The sequence below is a fragment of the Hydra vulgaris genome, chromosome 01 (assembly GCF_038396675.1).
Source record: "Hydra vulgaris chromosome 01, alternate assembly HydraT2T_AEP".
Taxonomy (NCBI): Eukaryota; Metazoa; Cnidaria; class Hydrozoa; order Anthoathecata; family Hydridae; genus Hydra; species Hydra vulgaris.
Genome location: NC_088920.1, coordinates 65190902 through 65212465, shown reverse-complemented (window position 1 = coordinate 65212465; position 21564 = coordinate 65190902). Strand labels below are relative to the sequence as shown.

Genomic DNA, 21564 nt, shown 5'->3' with positions numbered 1-21564 from the left:
GCAGGAGAACTTGTTAGATCAGAAGGAATAGGGCTTGTTGAAGTAGATTATAAAGGACAATCTTGCACTTTACCTATAACTGTAGTTAAGGGAAATGTGCCCACATTAATGGCAAGAGATTGGATCCAGATACTGAACCTAGAATGGGTGGAATTGTGTAAAGGAATGAGAAATGTCAATGTTTGCAATGGGTTTGATTCGAGGGTAGAAGGATTAGTGGCAAAATTTCCAGAGGTGTTTAATGATAATTTAGGATGTCTAAAAGATTTTAAATGTCACATAACCATACGTGAGGATGCACAACCAAAGTTTTTTTAACCAAGACCAGTACCAGTATGCTTTGAGGACTAGGATTGAACTAGAGCTTGATTGTTTGGAAGACCAAGGAGTTTTGAGAAGAGTCCAGTATTCAAAATAGGCAGCACCCGTAGAGCCTGTTCTAAAAATTTCAAAAGATCCTTTGGGTCCGTTGCGTATATGTGGGGATTATAAAGTTACAATAAATTAAGCTGCCCCTCTGGATATCTATCCAATACCAAACACTACTGATCAGTCGCAGGAGGACAAAATACACCAAGATCAACTTGTCTCAGTACAATAAGTACACATTTCTCCTCTCATCACTTCAGACCGTATTGGAATAATAGCTGACACATTGCACATCCATATTTTGCCGGAAACCGGATTACACAGTTACAACAATCCTCCATCTATAAATCATTCAAACTGTTCACATATTCTGTTGGGATTAATATCCTTGTTAATCGGTTCGCATTCATCATACATGTTATCACTTGGAACTGATGTTTCAGTTATTTGATTGTTTAACAAAGGACTATTCATGCCATCTGCAGTTTTAACTAAAGGTTTAATTCAATCTTTCACGTGACATTTTACAATCTGATCTATATGTCTAATTTGGATACGACCATCCGATGTCAACACTTTATAATTAACATTTCCGACAGCCGATACAATAATGGATGACTTTTCACCTCCAATGTAATTCCTTACATAAACAAGGTCTTTAGGTTGAACGAATCGACTTTTATTACTAAAAATACTTGGAAGCTGTTTTTCGTTGATTTTAGTGATGGCCTCAGGAAGTAGCATCGACATTCATTTCTTAATCTTCTACCTAATAAAAGTTCAGCCGCAAAAACTCCAGTTGTAGAATGTGGTATTAAGCGAAACTAAAAAAGGAAGCGACACAATTGCATCTCAACATCACTCCCTTGAAAAGTTTTTAAAGAATTCTTAAATGTTTGCACCATTCATTCTGCTTGACCATTTGTTATAAATCCGTTAAAGAAGAATACTACTGCTTTAGGAAAAAAACTCAATTAAATTAACTACGAATACAAGAACTATAATCAGCTGTAACAACCATAAAATTTATGTCCATCAAAATAACAATAAGTACACGCGTTTCTCCTCTCGTCACTTCGGACCGTATCGGAATAATAGCTGACACATTGCACATCCATATTTTGCAGGAAACCGGATTACACAGTTACACAGTTAAGTATATATATATAAGATCAACGATATGTTAATTTCACATTCGACAGTCGAAAATAAATATCTGATATTATAATTTAATATATTGATATTATAAAACAACGATTTCATTGCTACAAATGGCTAAAAGCATTTTTATGGTATCAGAGAATATAATACTAGTTTTTTATTAAATTGTTTTCTTTTCATTAGAAAAGGTTTTTTACAATTAATCTAATTTATCAAATAAAGATTTTGCATTACAAAAAATTTTAGTAATTATTTGGAGTTGAAATCAAAAGACGACTATATAAAATTTACTTACACTTCATTTTGTGGAGATTAGAAACTTTACATAGTTAATAGTTTTTTGATAACATTTAGGGCCAACATTTTAGGGTTTTATTACCATATTTTAAGTTTTTTTGGAAACTGTCCATTAATTCTGAGCTTATTGAGTCTGTTTATTAAATCTTTTTATTCAATAAAATCATTAAATTAAAAAATCTGTCTGTTTAATAAATTTTACTTGTTATCAACAAGGAAATTATATCTAAAACTAAAAAAAGACTTGATTTGGTAAAGCAACCTTAAAAATCATAAAATATAACTGCACAAATAAAAATAAAAAATTCCCATCCACCCGTTTGTTAAGTCCTCTTACCCAGTTAGAAATTAATAAACAAGAGCATTTATTTTGCAGCTAAGATAATTTTTGATTAATATATATTTTTGAGAGTATATAAAATAAGCTAATATCAGGGAGGGTTAAGGTTTAGTTTTCTCAAAAACTTTAGGTTTTGTTTGCTTTTTTTTTAATTTATATTTATTAACTTAAAGTTTAACTACAAATTGTATATTTAAAACCCTAAATCTTCATGAATTAAAATATTGAAAAAATTAGATTGTAAAATATTTTACTCGAGTATTGAACTTTTCTAGAAATTAATGTCACGGTTAAGTATGCAAATCTTTTTCATCACTTTTTGAGCCACCTTTCCCCTTGTAATCATTTTTGTTCATCATATCATTCAGTAGACTCACTCTAACTTCAATTATCAACTCCAATTCTCTTATTTAGATATAAATAGAGATCGGGCGCGTTTACAGCATTTTTTTGGTCTTTGAGAGAGCTACCTTTAAGATATGGAGCAAACTCCAAACATTTGTTTATACTTATGTCAAATATTTTCAATATGCTTTGCAAAAAATTGCGATGATTGGAACATGAGTACAAAAAATTCCCAAAATTTTTGCCTCTCTGCCCTAATCATAAGAACAACAAGTTGACAAAATATTTTTTGTACTATTCTCAACTATATTATATTCATCGACAAATTTTCAATTTCATAGTAAAATATTTTAGCGTTCAAAAATTAAGACCTTTTAAAGTTTGAGCCTCCCTCATTTTTTTTCATATGGTCATAATTTTTTAACATAAAAAGATTAAACTATAAAACTTAAAAATTATTGATGAATATAAGTCTAGTTGAGAATAGTATAAAAATATTTTATCAACTTCTTTCTCTCACGTTTGGGACAGGGGAAGAAAACTTTAGAGCTTTTTGTTCCTAGGCTCCAATCATTGCTATTTTTTGCAAAGCATCATTATTTGACATAAGTATAAACATTTAAATGTTTGGAGATTGCTTTATGTCTGGAAGTTAGCTATCTCGAAGACCAAAAAATGCTAGATCCGCCCCTGATATAGATTGAAAGAGTTTTTCAGTAGTCTATATTTTATGAAAGCAACCAAAAAAATTCAATGTTTGCTTTCAAAATAATGCTTAACCTTTTTTTTACACAAATGTTTTGTTTTAATTAACGATTTTAAGCAACTAAAACTGTGGCTATCATCTGTTAAAATTTTTTTACTTCGTTAATAATTATGATTTGAATATTTGAAAAATATAATGATGAACTATTTTTAATAGTTAATAATTATGAAATTTTAGCCTTAAATTGTCTAATACAGTAATGCCGACTCTGCTTATACTGTCAATCTATTCAAGCAAGAAAAGAAAATAAATTTTATATAATTACAACCTAGTATAATGCTACTTAAATGTATAAATCTTTTGTTGATCAAGTAAGTCAATATTGGGTCATAAAGTATCTGATCATTTAGACAATAATGTGTTTTAACAATTTGTGGCTATGAAAATTGCCGTTTAAATTGGTCTATTATAAAGAAGTTTTTATTCGCTTTCTTCATGGTACTGGTTCTTCATTAATCTCAAAGTGAATATCCTCTTAGGAATTGCCATCTTTTATAGGTCTGAAGACTTTTTGATTTCGAATGGTATTATTATTATAGCTAAAATCACAGACAGGTAGATAATCCTTGAAAGAACCAATTTGAGGTTGATGTCCATAATAATTTTCTTGTAGATCTTGATAAAATCCTTCTGTTAATAGATAAGACACATCATTAGAAAGTAAAAATTTTATAAACTCAACAGCAGAATTAACAGTAATTTTAATTCCTTTATAGGTTTGCCACGATATAAACACTTTAGATCTATTGTTTAGAGTAAAATTACCTTGACGGTTATTGATGGAATTCAACCACTTTTCAAAATAATGCAAAAAGACCAATAATAAAAGTTTTGATGTGGATACATTCCTTATTACATGTAGAACAATAACAACCCTCGGAGTTTTCATCAGTTTTGTTTTTTTTATAAGTTATTCCTATTTTAAAAAACAAGCACAAGTATGTCGTCAAAAGCAACCACTGCTCCTATGATCGCATAGGGGAGGATGGTGCTGGTTATGATCAAGGGTAACGTGATGATTTCATTTAACCAAAGAGTTTTTCTTCAGAAAAGCCAGAAACTACTTGGAACAATCCTAATTTACCATTTCATATTACATGGTAGCATTGTAAAATCTTGCGCATGCGCATAAGATATATTGCGTTTAATGTATTTTTTGGACCAAAAACAAAACTTTTGAAGCATTGCTTTTTATTTACTTTACTTAAAAATAAGTTTTTCTTATAAAAAAAAAAGATTTTCTTAACTCGTCAATATTGCAACACACCAAACTCGTCTTGTTCAAAAGATAATGTTAATTAAGTATTCCACAAAATGCACAAAACTTGGATATAAAATGCATGAAAATTTCCCTTCTGCTTAGTTAATAATAAAATCACAATCGTAAATATATGAAGGCAATAAAACTACAACAAAATATTGTTTTTATTATCTACAAAAATTTTTGTTGATAATAAAAACAACATTTGTGCACAAGAGACGTATTTTCAGTAAAACTAATGTAAAGTAAGTTTAGTCATGTAGGTCTTACCACTTTTTTATCAAAACCAACTTTTATGGAAATATGACCGGTATGCCATCATGGGCGCTATGCCATCATGGGCGCCTTTCCACTTTATGAAGGTAAATACTTTGGTAAAAGTTTTGGTTAAGGTTCAAATAACTTGAATATAGGTGCTTTTGTTTTCAATTTGTCAAAGCTTTTAATGCGATAGTTGTTGTTACAGAAGATTATTCTAACGAGGAGTTTGATTGTATATCCCCCCTCCCCTATGCGCAGGTGTTGAAGGATGAAGAAAAAAGTATATTAATAAATAACATAGCATATCATATCATATATATATATATATATATATATATATATATATATATATATATATATATATATATATATATATATATATATACATATATATATATATATATATACAGGGTGGGCTAAAAGTCACTGAACCATTTCAAATTTAAATAACTTTTTTATTTTAACAGTTGTATGCATAAAATTTTAGCAACATAAAGTCAAGGCGATGGAAATTGATTTTTTATCACAAATTTAATTTTATGCTTATCACAAATTTGCTTTTAGTAAGCTTTAGAAACTTTATCGTTAAGCATGAAAAATAACATCCTGCATATGCCTTTCATTTTCTGCTTCACAAATTGCAGCTCTTTCAATTACCTCTGCCATAACCTTTTCCAAAGTTTCTGGGCTTATTTCTCTTATTTCTCTAGTGATGTTTTCCTTTAGCTCCATTAAAGATTGCGGCTTGTTGGTATAAACCTTTTCCTTTAGATATCCCCACAAGAAAAAGTCTGGGCTAGTGAGATCAGGAGAACGAGATGGCCAATTGGCATCACCAAATTGAGAAATAATTCTTCCAATAAAACGTTGCCGGAGTAACTTCATGCTTTCTCTTGCAGTATGAGCTGTTGCTCCATCCTGCTAGAACCACATTCCAACTCGATTTTCAATTGCTTGCCATAAGTAATTTGAAGCATCGCTCTGTATCTCTCTCCTGTCACAGTCACAGCATTCCCATTATCATCTTCAAAAAAGTATGGCCCGATAATTTCATTTGAAGTTATTGCGCTCCATACAGTGCACTTTACAAGGTGAAGTTCTCTCTGATGCACAGCTCTTGGGTTTTCTGTTGCCCAAAGTTTTGTTTATTGACAAACCCATTTAGGTGGAAGTGGGCTTCATCATACATGATTAGTTTATCCAAAAAATTTGGTTATTTTCAGCAAGTTCTTGTAATCGAACGGCATAATGTAGTCTAAACTGAAAGTCCTGTGGCTTCAATTCTTGGATGATTTGCACTTTGTATGGATAAAAATTTAGACTTTTCATAACCCTTCTTAAAGACGTTCGAGAAATTCCAAGTTCCAATGATCGTCTTCGGGTGGAAGTTGTTGGATTTTCTTCAAGATTTTCACGTATCCTTTCTTTGTTTTCATCCGTACAAACAGCTTTAGGTCTTCCAGAATGTGGCAGATCACTAACAGATCATTGATCTTCAAATCTTTTAACAATGCTCTTAATTGCATTCCTACTAGGAGCATCTCTCACATTGAAATGCCTTCGATAAGCTCTTTGGGTTTGAATTATTGAGCCTTGATTTTGATAGTAAAATTTTACAATTTGTGTACGTTGGACGGTACTGAATTCTCCATAATTAATTTCCAGGATCTGAAAAAACAATTTTTTTTTTTACAACCATTAATTATTATATGACAGTATAACAATATATAAACTTGGTATCTAAAATAAAACCAGTTTTTCCAATAATAGGTAACAATTAGTTAATAGAAACAAACTTAACCTGTCACGGTAAAAAGAGGTTAATTGAATTCATCAATAATTTAATTTATAGCTCAGGTAATGAATTCCAATTTTTTATCCAATTGAGTTATGTCTTGTTTCTGATCCTAGTCAGTGCTCGGTTTCTCCATATTCACCCTTAGGTCATTCTGATCCCGGTTTAATTTTTCTTAAACTATTATCTCATTATTCTTCATCATCAGAATCCCTCTACCATCGTACCTTTTACAACTACCTTAAAGCTGACTGGAACTCTTTCCATGATTTTTTTCGTGATGGCTCTTGGGTAAAAATCTTTCGTCTGCTGACAAATGTGCTTTTTATGTAACTTCTTAGTTTCAAGCTGGCATAGAATCTTTTATTTCCTCTTGATAAAGTTAAGCCCAACCTCTTTTCCACGGTTTTCGTCTCATTGTGCTGCTGCAGTTTACAAGCGTAACCATTACTTCCATATATATCACCAAAAAAATTCTTCAGAAAACAGATGTCTGTTTACTATTGCTAGAAACCGTTGTAGAAAGGTTTTGTCTAATGCCAAAGCCTGCTATTTTCAGGCCACAAAATCTCGTATTTCATATCAAAAATTAACCTTTCGTAACTTCTGAAGAATCTTTAACAGTGTCTGTAATAAGGGCAAATCTGTTATTCTTCCTCTCTTGCTTCTAAGAGCTTTTTATAAACCTCATTTCTTGATTTCACTAATTACATCCTACCTGATATAGTCGACAAGGTTGAACAGTGTATCAGGTAACAAAAGGGTTATTGAACCCTTTCTTATCAATCGTAGTATAAAAGTTATTCTCGATGAACAGCACTCTTCTTCATTTCCTGTTATTTAAAATAATTCCTAAAGGTTCTATCCTTGGCCCAACTGCACTTACTCCTGTTTAATTTGCTCATAAACAGCACAATTGCGCCACCCCAGCCTATACAACAAAGTTGAAAAAAATAAGTTTATACTGAAAAATGATTTATGTAGTGTTTTGTTGCAAACACCAAAATACTATAATTAAAATTTTTAAGTGCACTGAACTGCAATTACTTTTAATTTTTTCGGTTTAGTGGCTTTTGTTAAAGACTTTTAAACTTTGCGTCAAATTATCTCATATCAACATATTCGTTGTATAGGCTGGTTTGGCGCTAAGTCATGCAATTGTTATTATTGATTTTTTAATTAACTTAAAGATGAATATGTAGAGCATTTTTTTAAAAAGGTTGTACTATAAAATATACTTATGAAAAAACATTTTGTATACTTTATACGATGATGTTCAAAGTCTACTTTTTCATTTCCTCTTTATTTTTGTGAAGATGTTAAAGTCAATTTCCTCTTTATATTTGTTAAGTGCACTATATTTTTTTTTACTATAAAAATTGCATATCTTTACTTCAAGTTGACCTAGGATTACAATTTTGTATCAAAATTCATTATTAAGTAATACCTTTATAATGGAGTTGTTATGGTTGGAAAAACAAAATTTAAATTTTCTATAAGGATACCTAATTTTGTCGAATGGGAAACTTTTTGATACGGGAGTTTACCTCGCAGTTTTAAGAAGAGTATTAGTTTTGACACGGATGTGGAATAAAAATGCGGGAAAGAAATCAGGGATTCTTAAGTTTCGTTTTATTCTTGATCGTTTATAAATATTGTGATATTATTTTTAGTGTAATGATAAAAATTTTATTGTAGTGATCATATTTTTGTTGTAATCATATTATGTTTGTTGTGATGATAGTTTCACAACGCGAAAAATATATTTTACTGTGTGACACAAGTAAGTTTACATTGAGGCTGTCCAGTAATGCTCTGGATTTTTACAAGTGTCCTTAAATATTCAGGAAAACTACATTTTATCTAAAATATCCTGAAATGTCCTGGAGTTGTTATTTTTTTTGAATAAAATTGGAAAATTACTATTAATATTTGGAGTTTAATTAACTTTTTTAACACTAAATAAAAGAATTTGTAATAATAGTTTTAGTTTAATTTTTAACAACAAGAAAGGGTTTTCTATGATTTATCATTTAAAAGTTTGTTTTTAATTTTAATTATATTGTTGTAATTACTTTAAATTTATTTTGGCTTACATATGTATAGTTCTATAAAAGATTATGATTCAATTAAAAAATTCTTATCAATTATTGTTAATATAATTCTTATATTTTGTAATATTAACAAGTGTTGTTTTTAACTAAGTCAACTAAAAGTTGATTTAGTCAAATTTGTGTTGGATTACTTTAGAATTGAATTGCATTAAATTTTCTGGCTTTAGATCAATTTCAACAATGTATTAGTCAATTTTAGTTAGCATTTAGAAAGTATATTCACCAATTTAGTTAACAATCGAATTATGTAACAATATTAATATTCAAATAATATTTCGTTGTTAATTAAACAGAGAAAAAAATTATGAGCTTTGTTAAAATTAGTTTAATATTCTATTTAATAGTTCTCTCATGATGAGTCCATTATCAATTCAATTTTCGATTTTATTTTATTTATAAAATTTAAAAATCTTAATTTTTGTATTTGTAAAATTTCAAGGCTATCGGACTATCTTATAATCAGACTAATATAATGACTAAATCTTATATATATATATATATATATATATATATATATATATATATATATATATATATATATATATATATATATATATATATATATATATATATATATATAAAGTATATGTTTTAACACTTTTTAATCTTATAATCAAATATTAGTTTATTGAAAATGTTTACTATTTCAAATTCTAAACCTTCTACTCCAAAACGTCTTATGACCTCATATGAAGTTGAGAAATATATAGAAAAAGTACAAAGTCGATTGCAGAGCCCTTTTGATGTAAGTATCTAGAGTAATTACTTTTCAAATGTGATCAAGTATGTTATTTTATAGAAATTGTTATGCTTTTAGAAAAAAACGAAAGCATTTGGATTCGCTCAACTCTATTATGATGCTAAAGATTATGAACTTGCAAGAATGTAAGATTTTAATAATTATGAATATGCAAAACTTTCTAGGAAATGCATTTGCCGCTATTGAAACCAATCGATATTTCTTCTATTAATTGAATAAAACGTTTTTCACTTATTTATGATATAGAGCATCAGTGTGTTAATTATTATTGTAATTATTATTATTAATACAATTTAATTATTATTGTAATAATTATTATTAATACAATTTAACAATAATATAGCAATTAAATATTACTTATTTTATTTTATGATCACAGAATCATAAAATAAAATAAGATAGGGTTGGGGGTTCAAGTCCTCCTCAGTGAAACTTTTATAAGTTTTAATGTTTATATCTAGGAGGTTTTTATTTGTACGCTCGTACAAATAATGTTCTCATTACATTGTCGCTTACATTATTTGTACGCTCACACAAATATTGTTTACATAATAAAAACATATATATTAAAATCCTTTAATTTTTCTCCTTATTGATATAGCAGTGTAGCCATGTGGATGTATTAGATATCTAATTTTGAGGCGCTGATAACAGGATTGCCGGTTCAATCCCTCCTCAGGGTGTTCATTTTTTTAATTTTAATATTTTTTCATTGATTATGATAAAAAAAGTATGTTGGCATTATATTTCAGTTTATATATAGCTAATATTATTGTAAATCAATATTTGCTATATATATATATATTTATATATATATATATATATATATATATATATATATATATATATATATATATATATTTATATATATATATATATATATATATATATATATATATATATATATATATATATATATATATATATATATATATATAAATCAAAATGTGGACAATTTATATTGGTGCAATATTATTAACAATATTTAGCCAACATAACTAGGGAACTTAATCACAACAATAAAAACCATATATTTTTTATTGTTATATTATTATATTAACACCCTTTAATAAAAGTCCAAACATTAAAAATGGTTATAGCATTGGTTATAAATTTACAATAATTAAAATGTTTAAAACGTTTTCTGAAACTTTTTTATTAATTCAACTATTTTTAAAAATCGTTTTAGAGTAACTGTGCACGAAAACTGCAAATTTCATATTAATAAATAATACAACCTGATGCTTTTGAATAAGACTTAAGTTTTTAAAAACATTTATTTAGTCATCATAATCATTAATTAGCAATTTTCAAATTTTTACAATTTTAACTAGGTGTGATGTAGTCTGTTTGATCATTTAATCCTTAAAAGCCTGTATATAAACTATATGTTTTAATATATAATATGTAATTTTTAATGTAATATTATATCTGTATTTTATAAATAATTAAAAATGTTTGTAAAAATTGCTATGGGTTTTTAGATATCTAGAAGATTTTCTTACTATCCAAGATCGTGATTTCAGGTAAGAATTTTCATTTTTTTTTTAAATATTTTCGAAAATAAAAATAAACTCGTTTCTCTGCACTGCGGCAAGTAAATAGCAACAAAAAAAAGGGAAATTTAAAGCCAATTTTGTGGACATTTTAGATGGATATTCTAATACCATATTTATATATCTATGTTTTATTTATCTATTTATATATCTTTAATATTTTAATATTTGTTTTGCTTAAATATTTTTAGTTAAATACTTGATTTTATCTCTTGAATGTTTAATGTTCTTTAAAATTTTAATAATTTTAGATTTATTAAATGTATTTATTAATCTATTATCTTGCTTAATTAGCAATTAGAAGTAAAAAAAAATTGTTTATGTTGAATTAAAAATAATTTGATTAAACAGATAAAAAAATTCAAAAATTAAAAACAGACTGAAAATGTTGAAATATTGATAGATTAAATACATATTTATTAAGTCAATATTAAAAAATGTTAAATATACAAGTAGTTGATAATTTTTTTTTTTCTTTCAATAACATTGATCTTAAGCAACTGCTAATTAAGTTAACAGGAAACAAAGTTAAAGAACATGAAAGTGGTTGACAAAAGACATTAAAAAGTTGTTAAAGACATAAAAAAAACTCTAAACTGTGCGCTAATTGCCTTTTTTATCATGTGGAGTGAGACTCAGACCCTCTAGCCATGGTACTGACACCGGATGAGAATAAACTACTAAGTATAATATCCATTTATGTTATATAAGAAAATTTTATATTTCATGTTAAGAGTAATAATTAAGTAAACAAGAAAAATTGAAAGAAAAAAAAAAAAAGAAAAACAAAAAATAAATTAATTAAAGAGCATATATTTACAAGGCCATACTATATCCGTATATTATACAGTATTTATTGAAAAATATGAAAATAAAATATATAACAATTTGTAATAAAGTAATATTTAAATAAAGAACGAAAAATTAAAAATAAAAGATCAAAGAGTACTTAATTTACAAGAACCATAATATTTATGTATATTTTAAAACTAATTTGTATAAAAGTAAAATAAATAACAATTTATTGATAGTTAAAAAAACAGAAAAAATATTCAAGAACTCAAATTATATTTCAACAATAACTTTTAAGATTAGAGAACACCGTAATTGAATTAATGAAAAAAAAAGTTGATAGATTATAAAAAAAAGATGGATGAAAAAGTAAAGATGATATTAATAATTGCAATAATAATTTAAAAAAAATAATAATATTAATAATAATGTGAATAAAAAAACAAATAGTAACTACATCATGATAACTTTACTAAAAATTATAACTAATGATAAAAACAATGGTAAAAAAAATATAGTAAAGTTTATAACTATGACAGAAATTAATAAAATAAACATAACAATTGCAAAAATTAGGACAATAACCATAAAACTATTACTACAATTGAATCACTATCACTATAAATGATATTAATAAGATTTAAAAAACAAAGATAAATAAATGATTATAGTAAAATTAGTAGAGTTAAAAAAGACAGTATAAAATAAAAGTAATAATTTTATAAATACAGTAATTTAAAAAAAGCAATAATAATAAAAGATAAAACTAATATTCATTAAATATATACTCAAATAAAAATTTCTTAATTTGGTTTCGATTGAGAAGAAGAATGTTGGTAATAATAGGGTATTTAGTTAAAATCTTTTTTTTTATAAATGGTATTATTTGGTTCCAGTGAGTAATACATTGATGTTTTATAGAGCGCTTGCCATATTTAATAGTGTTGAAAAAGGAAGTGTGCAAGTTAAAATTTTCAGTATTTCGCGTGTAATATTTGTGTGTCACTTGTTTTAATAAAAAAATTATTGAAGGAATTTGGTTGTTTATTTTAAAGAAAATCAAATACAAAGAGACAATTATAACGCTTTACAAGATCTTCAAATTTTAGAATTTTTAATTCAGAAAACCTATTTTCGATTTTGATCGTAAGGGAGAAAATGTCATAATTCTTAAGGAAGTGCGTTGTAAACAGTTTATACAATGTAATAGAAAACTACCTTTTTTATATAATTGAATTTTAGTTTAAAAGAAGCATTTAAAATTGGATATGTTAAAATCCATAAGTAATAACACCTGTTTGGATTCATTTTTAAACGGTTGTGTTCTAACTTTTTTCGTATTTGCAATATTAGGAAACTTTTTCCACAAATAAGGTCCATGATATTAAATTAAATATATAATTTGTTTTGAATTATATTTAGGGACGATGTAGTTATTATTTGAAAATTTTGTCGAGTATTTATGTACTACTTTTTCAAAATAGGACTGCAATATTTTAGGAGATAGTCCCATCTTTATTTTATTCATGAGCATTAAAACTTGGCGTTGATTTTATAAATGTTCAATGCGTCAAGCAAATGCAGAAGAGGCTCGCATGGTACACTTTTATCAGCTCCAAATAATATTCTGCACCTATATTTTTGTTTACTATTCAATTTTTTAAATTTTGTATGATTTGTATTTGCCCATGCAATATTACAAAGAATCAAATAACAATGAATGAAAGAAAAATATAAACTTTTTAAAGATTTATTATTTAGAAATGGTTTAGCCCTATATAACATGGCAATATTTTTTGATATTTTTTTCTCAATGCTTTTTATATTATAACTCAAACATAAATGTTCATCTAATATTATGCCCAAAAAGTTTACTGATTTTTCTCTTTTATTGTTAGCCTTATTGATTATTAGATTTGGCAGTTTGACGGGATTATTTTCTAATTTATTTACTTTATGGAATAAAATAAATTTGGTTTTATCCACATTTAGAGACAGTTTATTACTTATAAACCATTCATTAACCTTACCCAATTCTTCGTTAGCTGTTTCAAAAAGTGTTTTAATATCTGAAAACTAATAAATGAAAACTCCTAATGTAAAGTAGTTAGTACATAATGCGTTTGTTATTTGATTGACCATTTCAACCACTGCATGTTTAGTGGAACATTTTTTTTTGAAACCAAACTGTTTTATATAAAACATCGTTTTCTGATAAATATTTAAATGGCCTGTTTAATAATTAAATAGCCTGTTTCTGATAAATAATTAAATAGCTATTATTCTTTCAAGCAATTTGGAGAAACACGATAATATAGATATAGGTCTATAAATAGAAATAATAAAGTCATCGCCAGTCTTAAAAACCGGTGTGATTCGTGCAATTTTTGATTTTTCCGTGACAATACCTGTTTTAAAAGAAAGATTAAAGATGTGAAACAAAAGAGGTTCGATTATATCATAAACAGATTTTACAACATTAACGTTAATTTTATTAAACCCAGCACTTTTATAACATTTAAGATTTATTTTTTAAATAATTTAATATATATTAGTTTTTAGCGACAGACAAGTTGATAAAAACAATCATATATCACATACTTTGCCTCATTCTTGTTGTGCCCTTTAGCAAGACATGAATTATTTTTCATAATGCTTCTAAATTTGTATTTTTTTTTTGTAGAAATTGAAGTCATTTTTATAAAGCAATTAAATTTAAGAGCGTAATTAAATTCAATTTAAATTGCTATAAGAGTGTAAGCAAAAATTGACAAAATATACTGAGTTAAAAATGCTTTTATTGAAAAAGAAATGATCTATACTTTTTGAAGTTTTTAATTCTTTTGCCATTCTATAGAACAACAAAAGAACTCGAAAAACTATACAATTTCGAGAACAGTTAGTTTTAAATGGAATAAAATTATGTTCTAACTTTTATTGTTTTGATTTTTGTTGACTGTTGGATGAATGAATGGAATAAGATAAAACAAACATTACAATGCAATTGGAAATGCAAATTGTGCAGAACTATTAGTAGAACTTTTTATTTAATGTTTTTAAAGAATAGATGTCAAAAAACTTTAGAAATAGCTAAGTTTAAGTATAGAAGTATATGTAAAAAAAAAATAAGTGTATGAAAAAATTAAAAACTTAAAATATGAAAAAAGCCGGACATTTAAAATGTTTTCAGCTTAGCTTGCCAGACAACAAATAAAAAATGAGGACATGCCCTCCTTTTGCCGGATGTCTGGCAATCCTAGATCAGGCCCAACAACCATTACAATACATTTTTGGACCTAAAAGAGAGTCTAATTATAGAACCAGCTCAAATGTGACAACAATATTCCATACAATGATAAATTAGAGATTTATGGAGGTTGAGAATGGAATCATAAATAAGAAAATGGCAAGCATGATGCTTTGCAATAGATTGTTTACACACCTTTTGTAAAAAATCAGTACTGAATGATAAGATTATGATCTTTGTAGGGTAAAGCCTTACCTTACTTATCTAACCTTACTTTTTTTTTATAAAAGAATGTTTGTTCTCAAGATTTTTTTGTGGTTTTTCTTGTGGAAAAGATGAAAAAAAAAGTTACAATTAGAAATGCACAAGAAGTAGAATAGTATAAGGTAATGTTCGGCTTGATTTTAAACTGGCAACAAACAAAAAAACACAAAAGTTTCCATACCTGATTGAATCAAGGAGGTTATAAAAGAGATGCAATTTTCAGCAGAGATGCTGAAAAATATCAGCCTGAGAACCATCATGAAGTCAAATCACACAGTGAATCCCAGTTAACCTTAATGTAGTAGTAATAAGTGTAATAATTTAGTGAATCTGATGTTGAAAAAGTATTTATTGTAGTAAATGTAGTACTATTAACTTGTAATTTTTAAATTTTTTTGTTTACTAGTTATATTTAAGTATTGTATTAAGTTGTTTTTTTATATTGTTGTATTATATTAAGTTGTTTTTTTATTTAACCTCTTTTTATTTAAAATTCAAATCATTTTTTTTAATGTCAATTTCAAAATATTTTTCATTATGAAAATATTTGTCATTTATATTTACACTTTAAAGTGCGTGTTGAAACCAATTCCAAATAAAAATTATGTTTCGTATAAATCTTGTTTTAAGCTTTAACTTGAGTAAAATGTGAATTTTGAAAGTATCTTGATTTTATATCATTTAATTTTTATTAAAATTTTTACTATAGTGTTGTCCTTATTGCTAAAAATATTTCTATTATAATAGATGAATAAGGTTTGGATATTATGTCACTAATGACAAAATGCTAAATTATAGACAGGTTGGAACTTTTCTACATCAACTTATGTGTTACGGATATATACATTTTTTGAGACAGGGTTTTGCAAATTCAAATATGTGCGAAGGTCTAGTGGTGTACCCTCTGGTTTTTTCCCAGTTGCCCTGCAGGCAATTGAAATAATTCTTTTCTTATTTGAGTTGTCTGCTATGATAATCAGTAGTCCACTATAATAATTTTTATTTAGTATTTTTTTCTCGCGTGAAAATATGTCTACTAAGAAATGGTTTAATTAAAAGTAGTATGTTATAAGCTGTTAAAAATATTGTTAAGTAACTTTAGTTACAAAGAGATAAAGGATATTGTTAAGTAACTTTAGGTAAAGAGATAACTATAAATACTACTTTTAAAGATCTTCATTTTTGATGTAGTCAGTATCTGTTTCATACTGTTTCTGTTTGTCAATGTTAAAGGTTTTATTACGTGGAACAAAAAAGTCGAAAGCCATAACCGCAAGAAACTTAAAATAATAATTGAAAATAATAGAATATTTTTTTATAAAATGAAAAATATTCTATTATTTTCTCTCAATATTCAATCAAATCTAATTTAGTTAAATATTTAAAACATGTTTTTAATGTTATAAACATTTTTTTAGAGTTGTCACAAATATTTGGTGACTTCGGTGAATTCAGTTATATTGGCCTATTTGGCTGCTTTATTTACTATTCGGTATTCAGCTGAATATTGCAAACTATTTGGATTGTAAAGAAGAAAAAAATGCGTAAAAATGGATTACAAATAACTAAAAATTTTTATTTTTTGGTGGAGATATATCAATGGTGCTTCTAGGCATCGGTGATGGTTCATTGGTGTCTTTCACTGAGAAAGATTAACTCACTGAATTAATCTTCACTGAATTAATCTTTCTCAGAGCTTTTAAACTTTTTTGGTGTTTTGTTTGTTGTGTTTTAACTAATCTCTTGAAATTAGTTTTTAAAAATGTGCATCAATAAAAAAGACTACCATATAATTAACATTCTTATTAAAGTTAAACTATAAGTTAAACCCCAAGTTCTGGTTGTAGTTGCCCTGGACAAGATAAAATTTTTCATAAGTTTAGAGTTCTTTGTGCTATATCTATCAATAGCGACTTCTCAAATCAGTTTAGAAGTGTAAGTTATACCTGAGGTGGTTGTTTTTGTAATCTTTTTGAACAGTATATATATATGTATATGTATGCATATATATATATATATATATATATATATATATATATATATTCCCTCGGAATTAGGGTTGGCATTCGGCAATGCCGACCTTATATATATATATATATATATATATATATATATATATATATATATATATATATATATATATATATACAAATATATATGTATATATACATATATATATATATATGCATATATGTACATATATGTACATATATATATATATATATATGTATATGTATATATATATATATACACATATATATATGTATATATGTATATATGTATATATGTATATATATATATATATACATATATACATATATACATATATATATATATATTTATACATATATATATGTGTATATATATATATATATATATATATATATGTACATATATGTACATATATGCATATATATATATATGTATATATACATATATATTTGTATATATATATACATATATATATAAATATATATATATATATATATATATATATATATATATATATATACACATATATATATGTATAAATATATATATATATATGTATATATGTATATATATATATATATATATATATATATATATATATATATATGTATATATATATACAACCCTTGGAATTAGGGTTGGCATTCGGCAATGTCGACCTTATATATATATATATATATATATATATATATATATATATATATATATATATATATATATATATATATTTATATATATATGTATATATATATACAAATATATATGTATATATACATATATATATATATATATATATATATGCATATATGTACATATAAGTACATATATATATATATATATATATATATATATATATATATATATATATATATATATATATATATATGTATATATATAATATATATATATATATATATACACATATATATATGTATAAATATATATATATATGTATATATGTATATATATATGTATATATATATATATATATATATATATATATATATATATATATATATATATGTATATATATATGTATATATATATACAACCCTTGGAATTAGGGTTGACATTCGGCAATGCCAACCTTAAAATATTTGAGGTTGGCAAAAAAATACCGACCTCGTTTCTATGGTAAGACCTTTGTATCAAACTTTTTTTGCCGACCTGATGCCAACCTTTATAAGATTGAGGTCGACAAATTATTGCTGACCTCATTTTTCCTAATTCCAAGGGTTGTATATATATATATAGACCTTGTTTTAAATAAAAAATGCCTAACGCAAGAGCGTAATGTGAATTTGACGTCATAAAATTCTCTTTATTTTTTTTATTTTTTAGAGTTAAATGTTAGTTCTTTTTTATAAATACTATAACGGAATGTTTATTTATTATTATTATTTTTTTTTAATATTTAATAGTTAAATTTAATATTACATTTTTAAAAATGTTTGATATTAACAAATTTCTTTCTTTTCTTGACATTTGTATAAATTAGTTAAAATAATAAATTTTTGAGTTTTAAAAAGATTTTTTCCTAAATTTATAATTACGGCTTAGCAACTACAAATGATTTTTTATAAAAAAAAAATTAGCGTTAAAAAAAATTACATTAATTTATTTACTTTATTTATTTAAAAGTTTATTATTTTGTTAACGGTTTTCTTTGTGAAAGCAAATATTATTTTTCCAAACATCATTTATTAAACTATATCGCTGTATGTATTGTTTATTAAAAAATAAATGCTGTGATTTAACTTGCGTTATAAAAAAAAAAGTTTAACTTATATTTTGTACAAATTTTTTATGCAGCCATTTATTTAAAATTTGATTTTAAGTAAAAAAAAATGTTTAGGAAAGAAAACCGATAAAACAGTTGCGATAAAAATGAGCTAATTTTTTTTAAGAACAAATAAAATTTAAATATTGAACAATATTATTATTTTTAAATAAATTTGACTGCTAAGTTAAACTTATGCATCAACTTTAATTTTAATAAACTTTTTTAAATCAAAATAAAATTATATATATTTTTAAATCTAAATTAAATTTTTTTTTATTAGAATAAAATTATATATTTTTATTAAATTAGTTTAAAATTAAATCATATATTTTTTATCAGAATAAAATTAAATTATCTTTGCTTCAAGCTTAAAGTATTAGCGTTTTTCAAGCAAAAAAATCAATCATTAACCAAAATCACTTATATATATATATTTATATATGCATATTCACTATTTTTCTCTTTTTTAATTTTGTCAATTTTTTTTCTAGAGTTTATAACCTTCTCGGTGAAACCTATGAAGCTCTCGATGATTATCAACAAGCATTTAATGCTTACAAAAGGTACACAAGTTTTATATTAATTTTATAATCATTTTAATCTTCAACTGTCTGGTATGCAGCCAATAGTAAAATAGCATTATTACAAGTTACAGCATGTTATAATATACAATAATATAAGAATCCTTTTGTATATCAAGGTTCTAATCCAACCTATGCTTATGAAAGTAACAGCAGCCTTGTTTAAAATAATTTGTGAGGTTTAGAGTTTAAAGAGTAACAAATAATGTAAAAAAAATAGCAGCATCTTCAACTGTAATGGTCTCTTCTGAAACCTTGACTAGGTGAATTAAATAAAGAAATATATGTCTTGCTGATTTTAAATTTCAATCAATATCTGTTATAATAAAAATATTTATTCTTTATATATTTATTAATGAACAAGGATTTTTTTTTTACTGTTTAAAGTTAAGTTTGCTAGTCAAATTTTTATTAACATATATTACTATATATATAATAGAACAAAACACTGATAGTGAATTTGATAAATAATTTTTTGTAAGACTTGATAAGTGATTTTTTGATTCTATCAATAAACGCTTTTATATATAGCCTGAATAGCCTACCTAAAAATTAGGCCGGCACAAAATTTAGAAACAAAGTTCAACAAATCAACAAACTTTACTTATATAGATCTTTATTTAAATTCAATGGTCTAAAAATTTAGAAATTACAGAATTTTTAAAAGGATACATACACTGCTCATGGAAGTTAGGACAAAAAGTGTTTTTTCAAAAAATCGATATTAAAATGTAGTTATGTTATAAAATTATTAATTTATATTAATAAAATTTATGTTTATATAAAAATAAATCAATTTAAATAAAATTTATGTCGCGTATTTTACGTATGAACCATATTTTATATTATCGACTCAAATTTTTTAAGTTAGTTATTTAACAAGTATTTCTTTTGTTTACTGTGTTTTTATATGCATATATTTTGTGTATTTTGTGTAAGTTTTTTAAAAGTTTCAAGTGCAGAAGTTCAAAGGTAAAATTAAAATTTTTTTTTAGTGTACATTCAAAGTATTGGAAAAAATATGCCTAAAGATAAGCCAATAAATGTAGAAAAAAGTACTTACTTTGCTTTAAGAAGACTATTTAGTTAAAAATAGCTGAAAAAATTAAATCTGAGTAAATCAATGGTTAGTTATGCAAATTCGTCATTATCGAGAATCTGGAAGTTTGGAAAACAGAAATCAGCCAGGTTCTTCTTGCATAATAACAAAAACTGATGACCAATGTATAAAAGTCATCAGTAAATGTAATCGTATGTTAACTGCTCCACAAATAACAGCTATTTTCAACTGTGATCAAGAAAAAGTGTTTCTGTCAGTACAATCAAACGAAGATTGCAAAAAGCTAATTTGCGTGGTTGTGTTGCTATCTTAAAACCATATCTACGAAAAGGTAATCAACAAAAGAGATTCTGTTGGGCACATTTTCACAAAAATCGGACAATAGATGAATGAAAACAAGTACTTTGGACCGATCAGTCAAAATTTAAAGTTTTTGGAAATAAGCAAAGAGTTTATGCTAGAAGATCTGCCAAAGAAAAAAATGCTAACTCAATGTCTGGTTCCAACAATAAAACATGGTAGAAGCTCTGTGATAATTTAGGGTTGTTTCTCTCTGGATGGAGTAAGAGATTTGCATAAAATCAATGATATAATGAGAAAAGAATATTACAGAGATACCCTGGAAACAAGTGCGATCCCTTCAGGACTTCGATTAATCAAAGATAATTTTATTTTGATGGATGATAATGACCCTAAAAATACTGCATTATTATGTAGAAATTGTTTAGAATCAAAAAAATGCTGTAAATGTATTACGTATAATGACCTGGCCTCCCCAAAGCCCAGACCTCAACCCCATTGAGTTACTATGGGATGAAGT

General features: G+C 25.5%; 1 protein-coding gene across 1 annotated transcript in view; it reads left to right on the top strand.

Annotated features, from left to right (window-relative positions):
* Window positions 1-9305: 9305 nt before the first annotated feature.
* LOC100211630 (E3 SUMO-protein ligase RanBP2) overlaps window positions 9306-21564 on the top strand; it is a 113520-nt gene continuing 101261 nt past the window's right edge. The window contains exons 1-4 of the mRNA XM_065788951.1: window positions 9306-9454; window positions 9527-9594; window positions 10954-10995; window positions 19595-19666. Of these exons, the coding sequence (XP_065645023.1) occupies window positions 9344-9454; window positions 9527-9594; window positions 10954-10995; window positions 19595-19666 (293 nt within the window). The 5' untranslated portion in view covers window positions 9306-9343. The remainder of the gene's footprint in view (window positions 9455-9526; window positions 9595-10953; window positions 10996-19594; window positions 19667-21564) is intronic.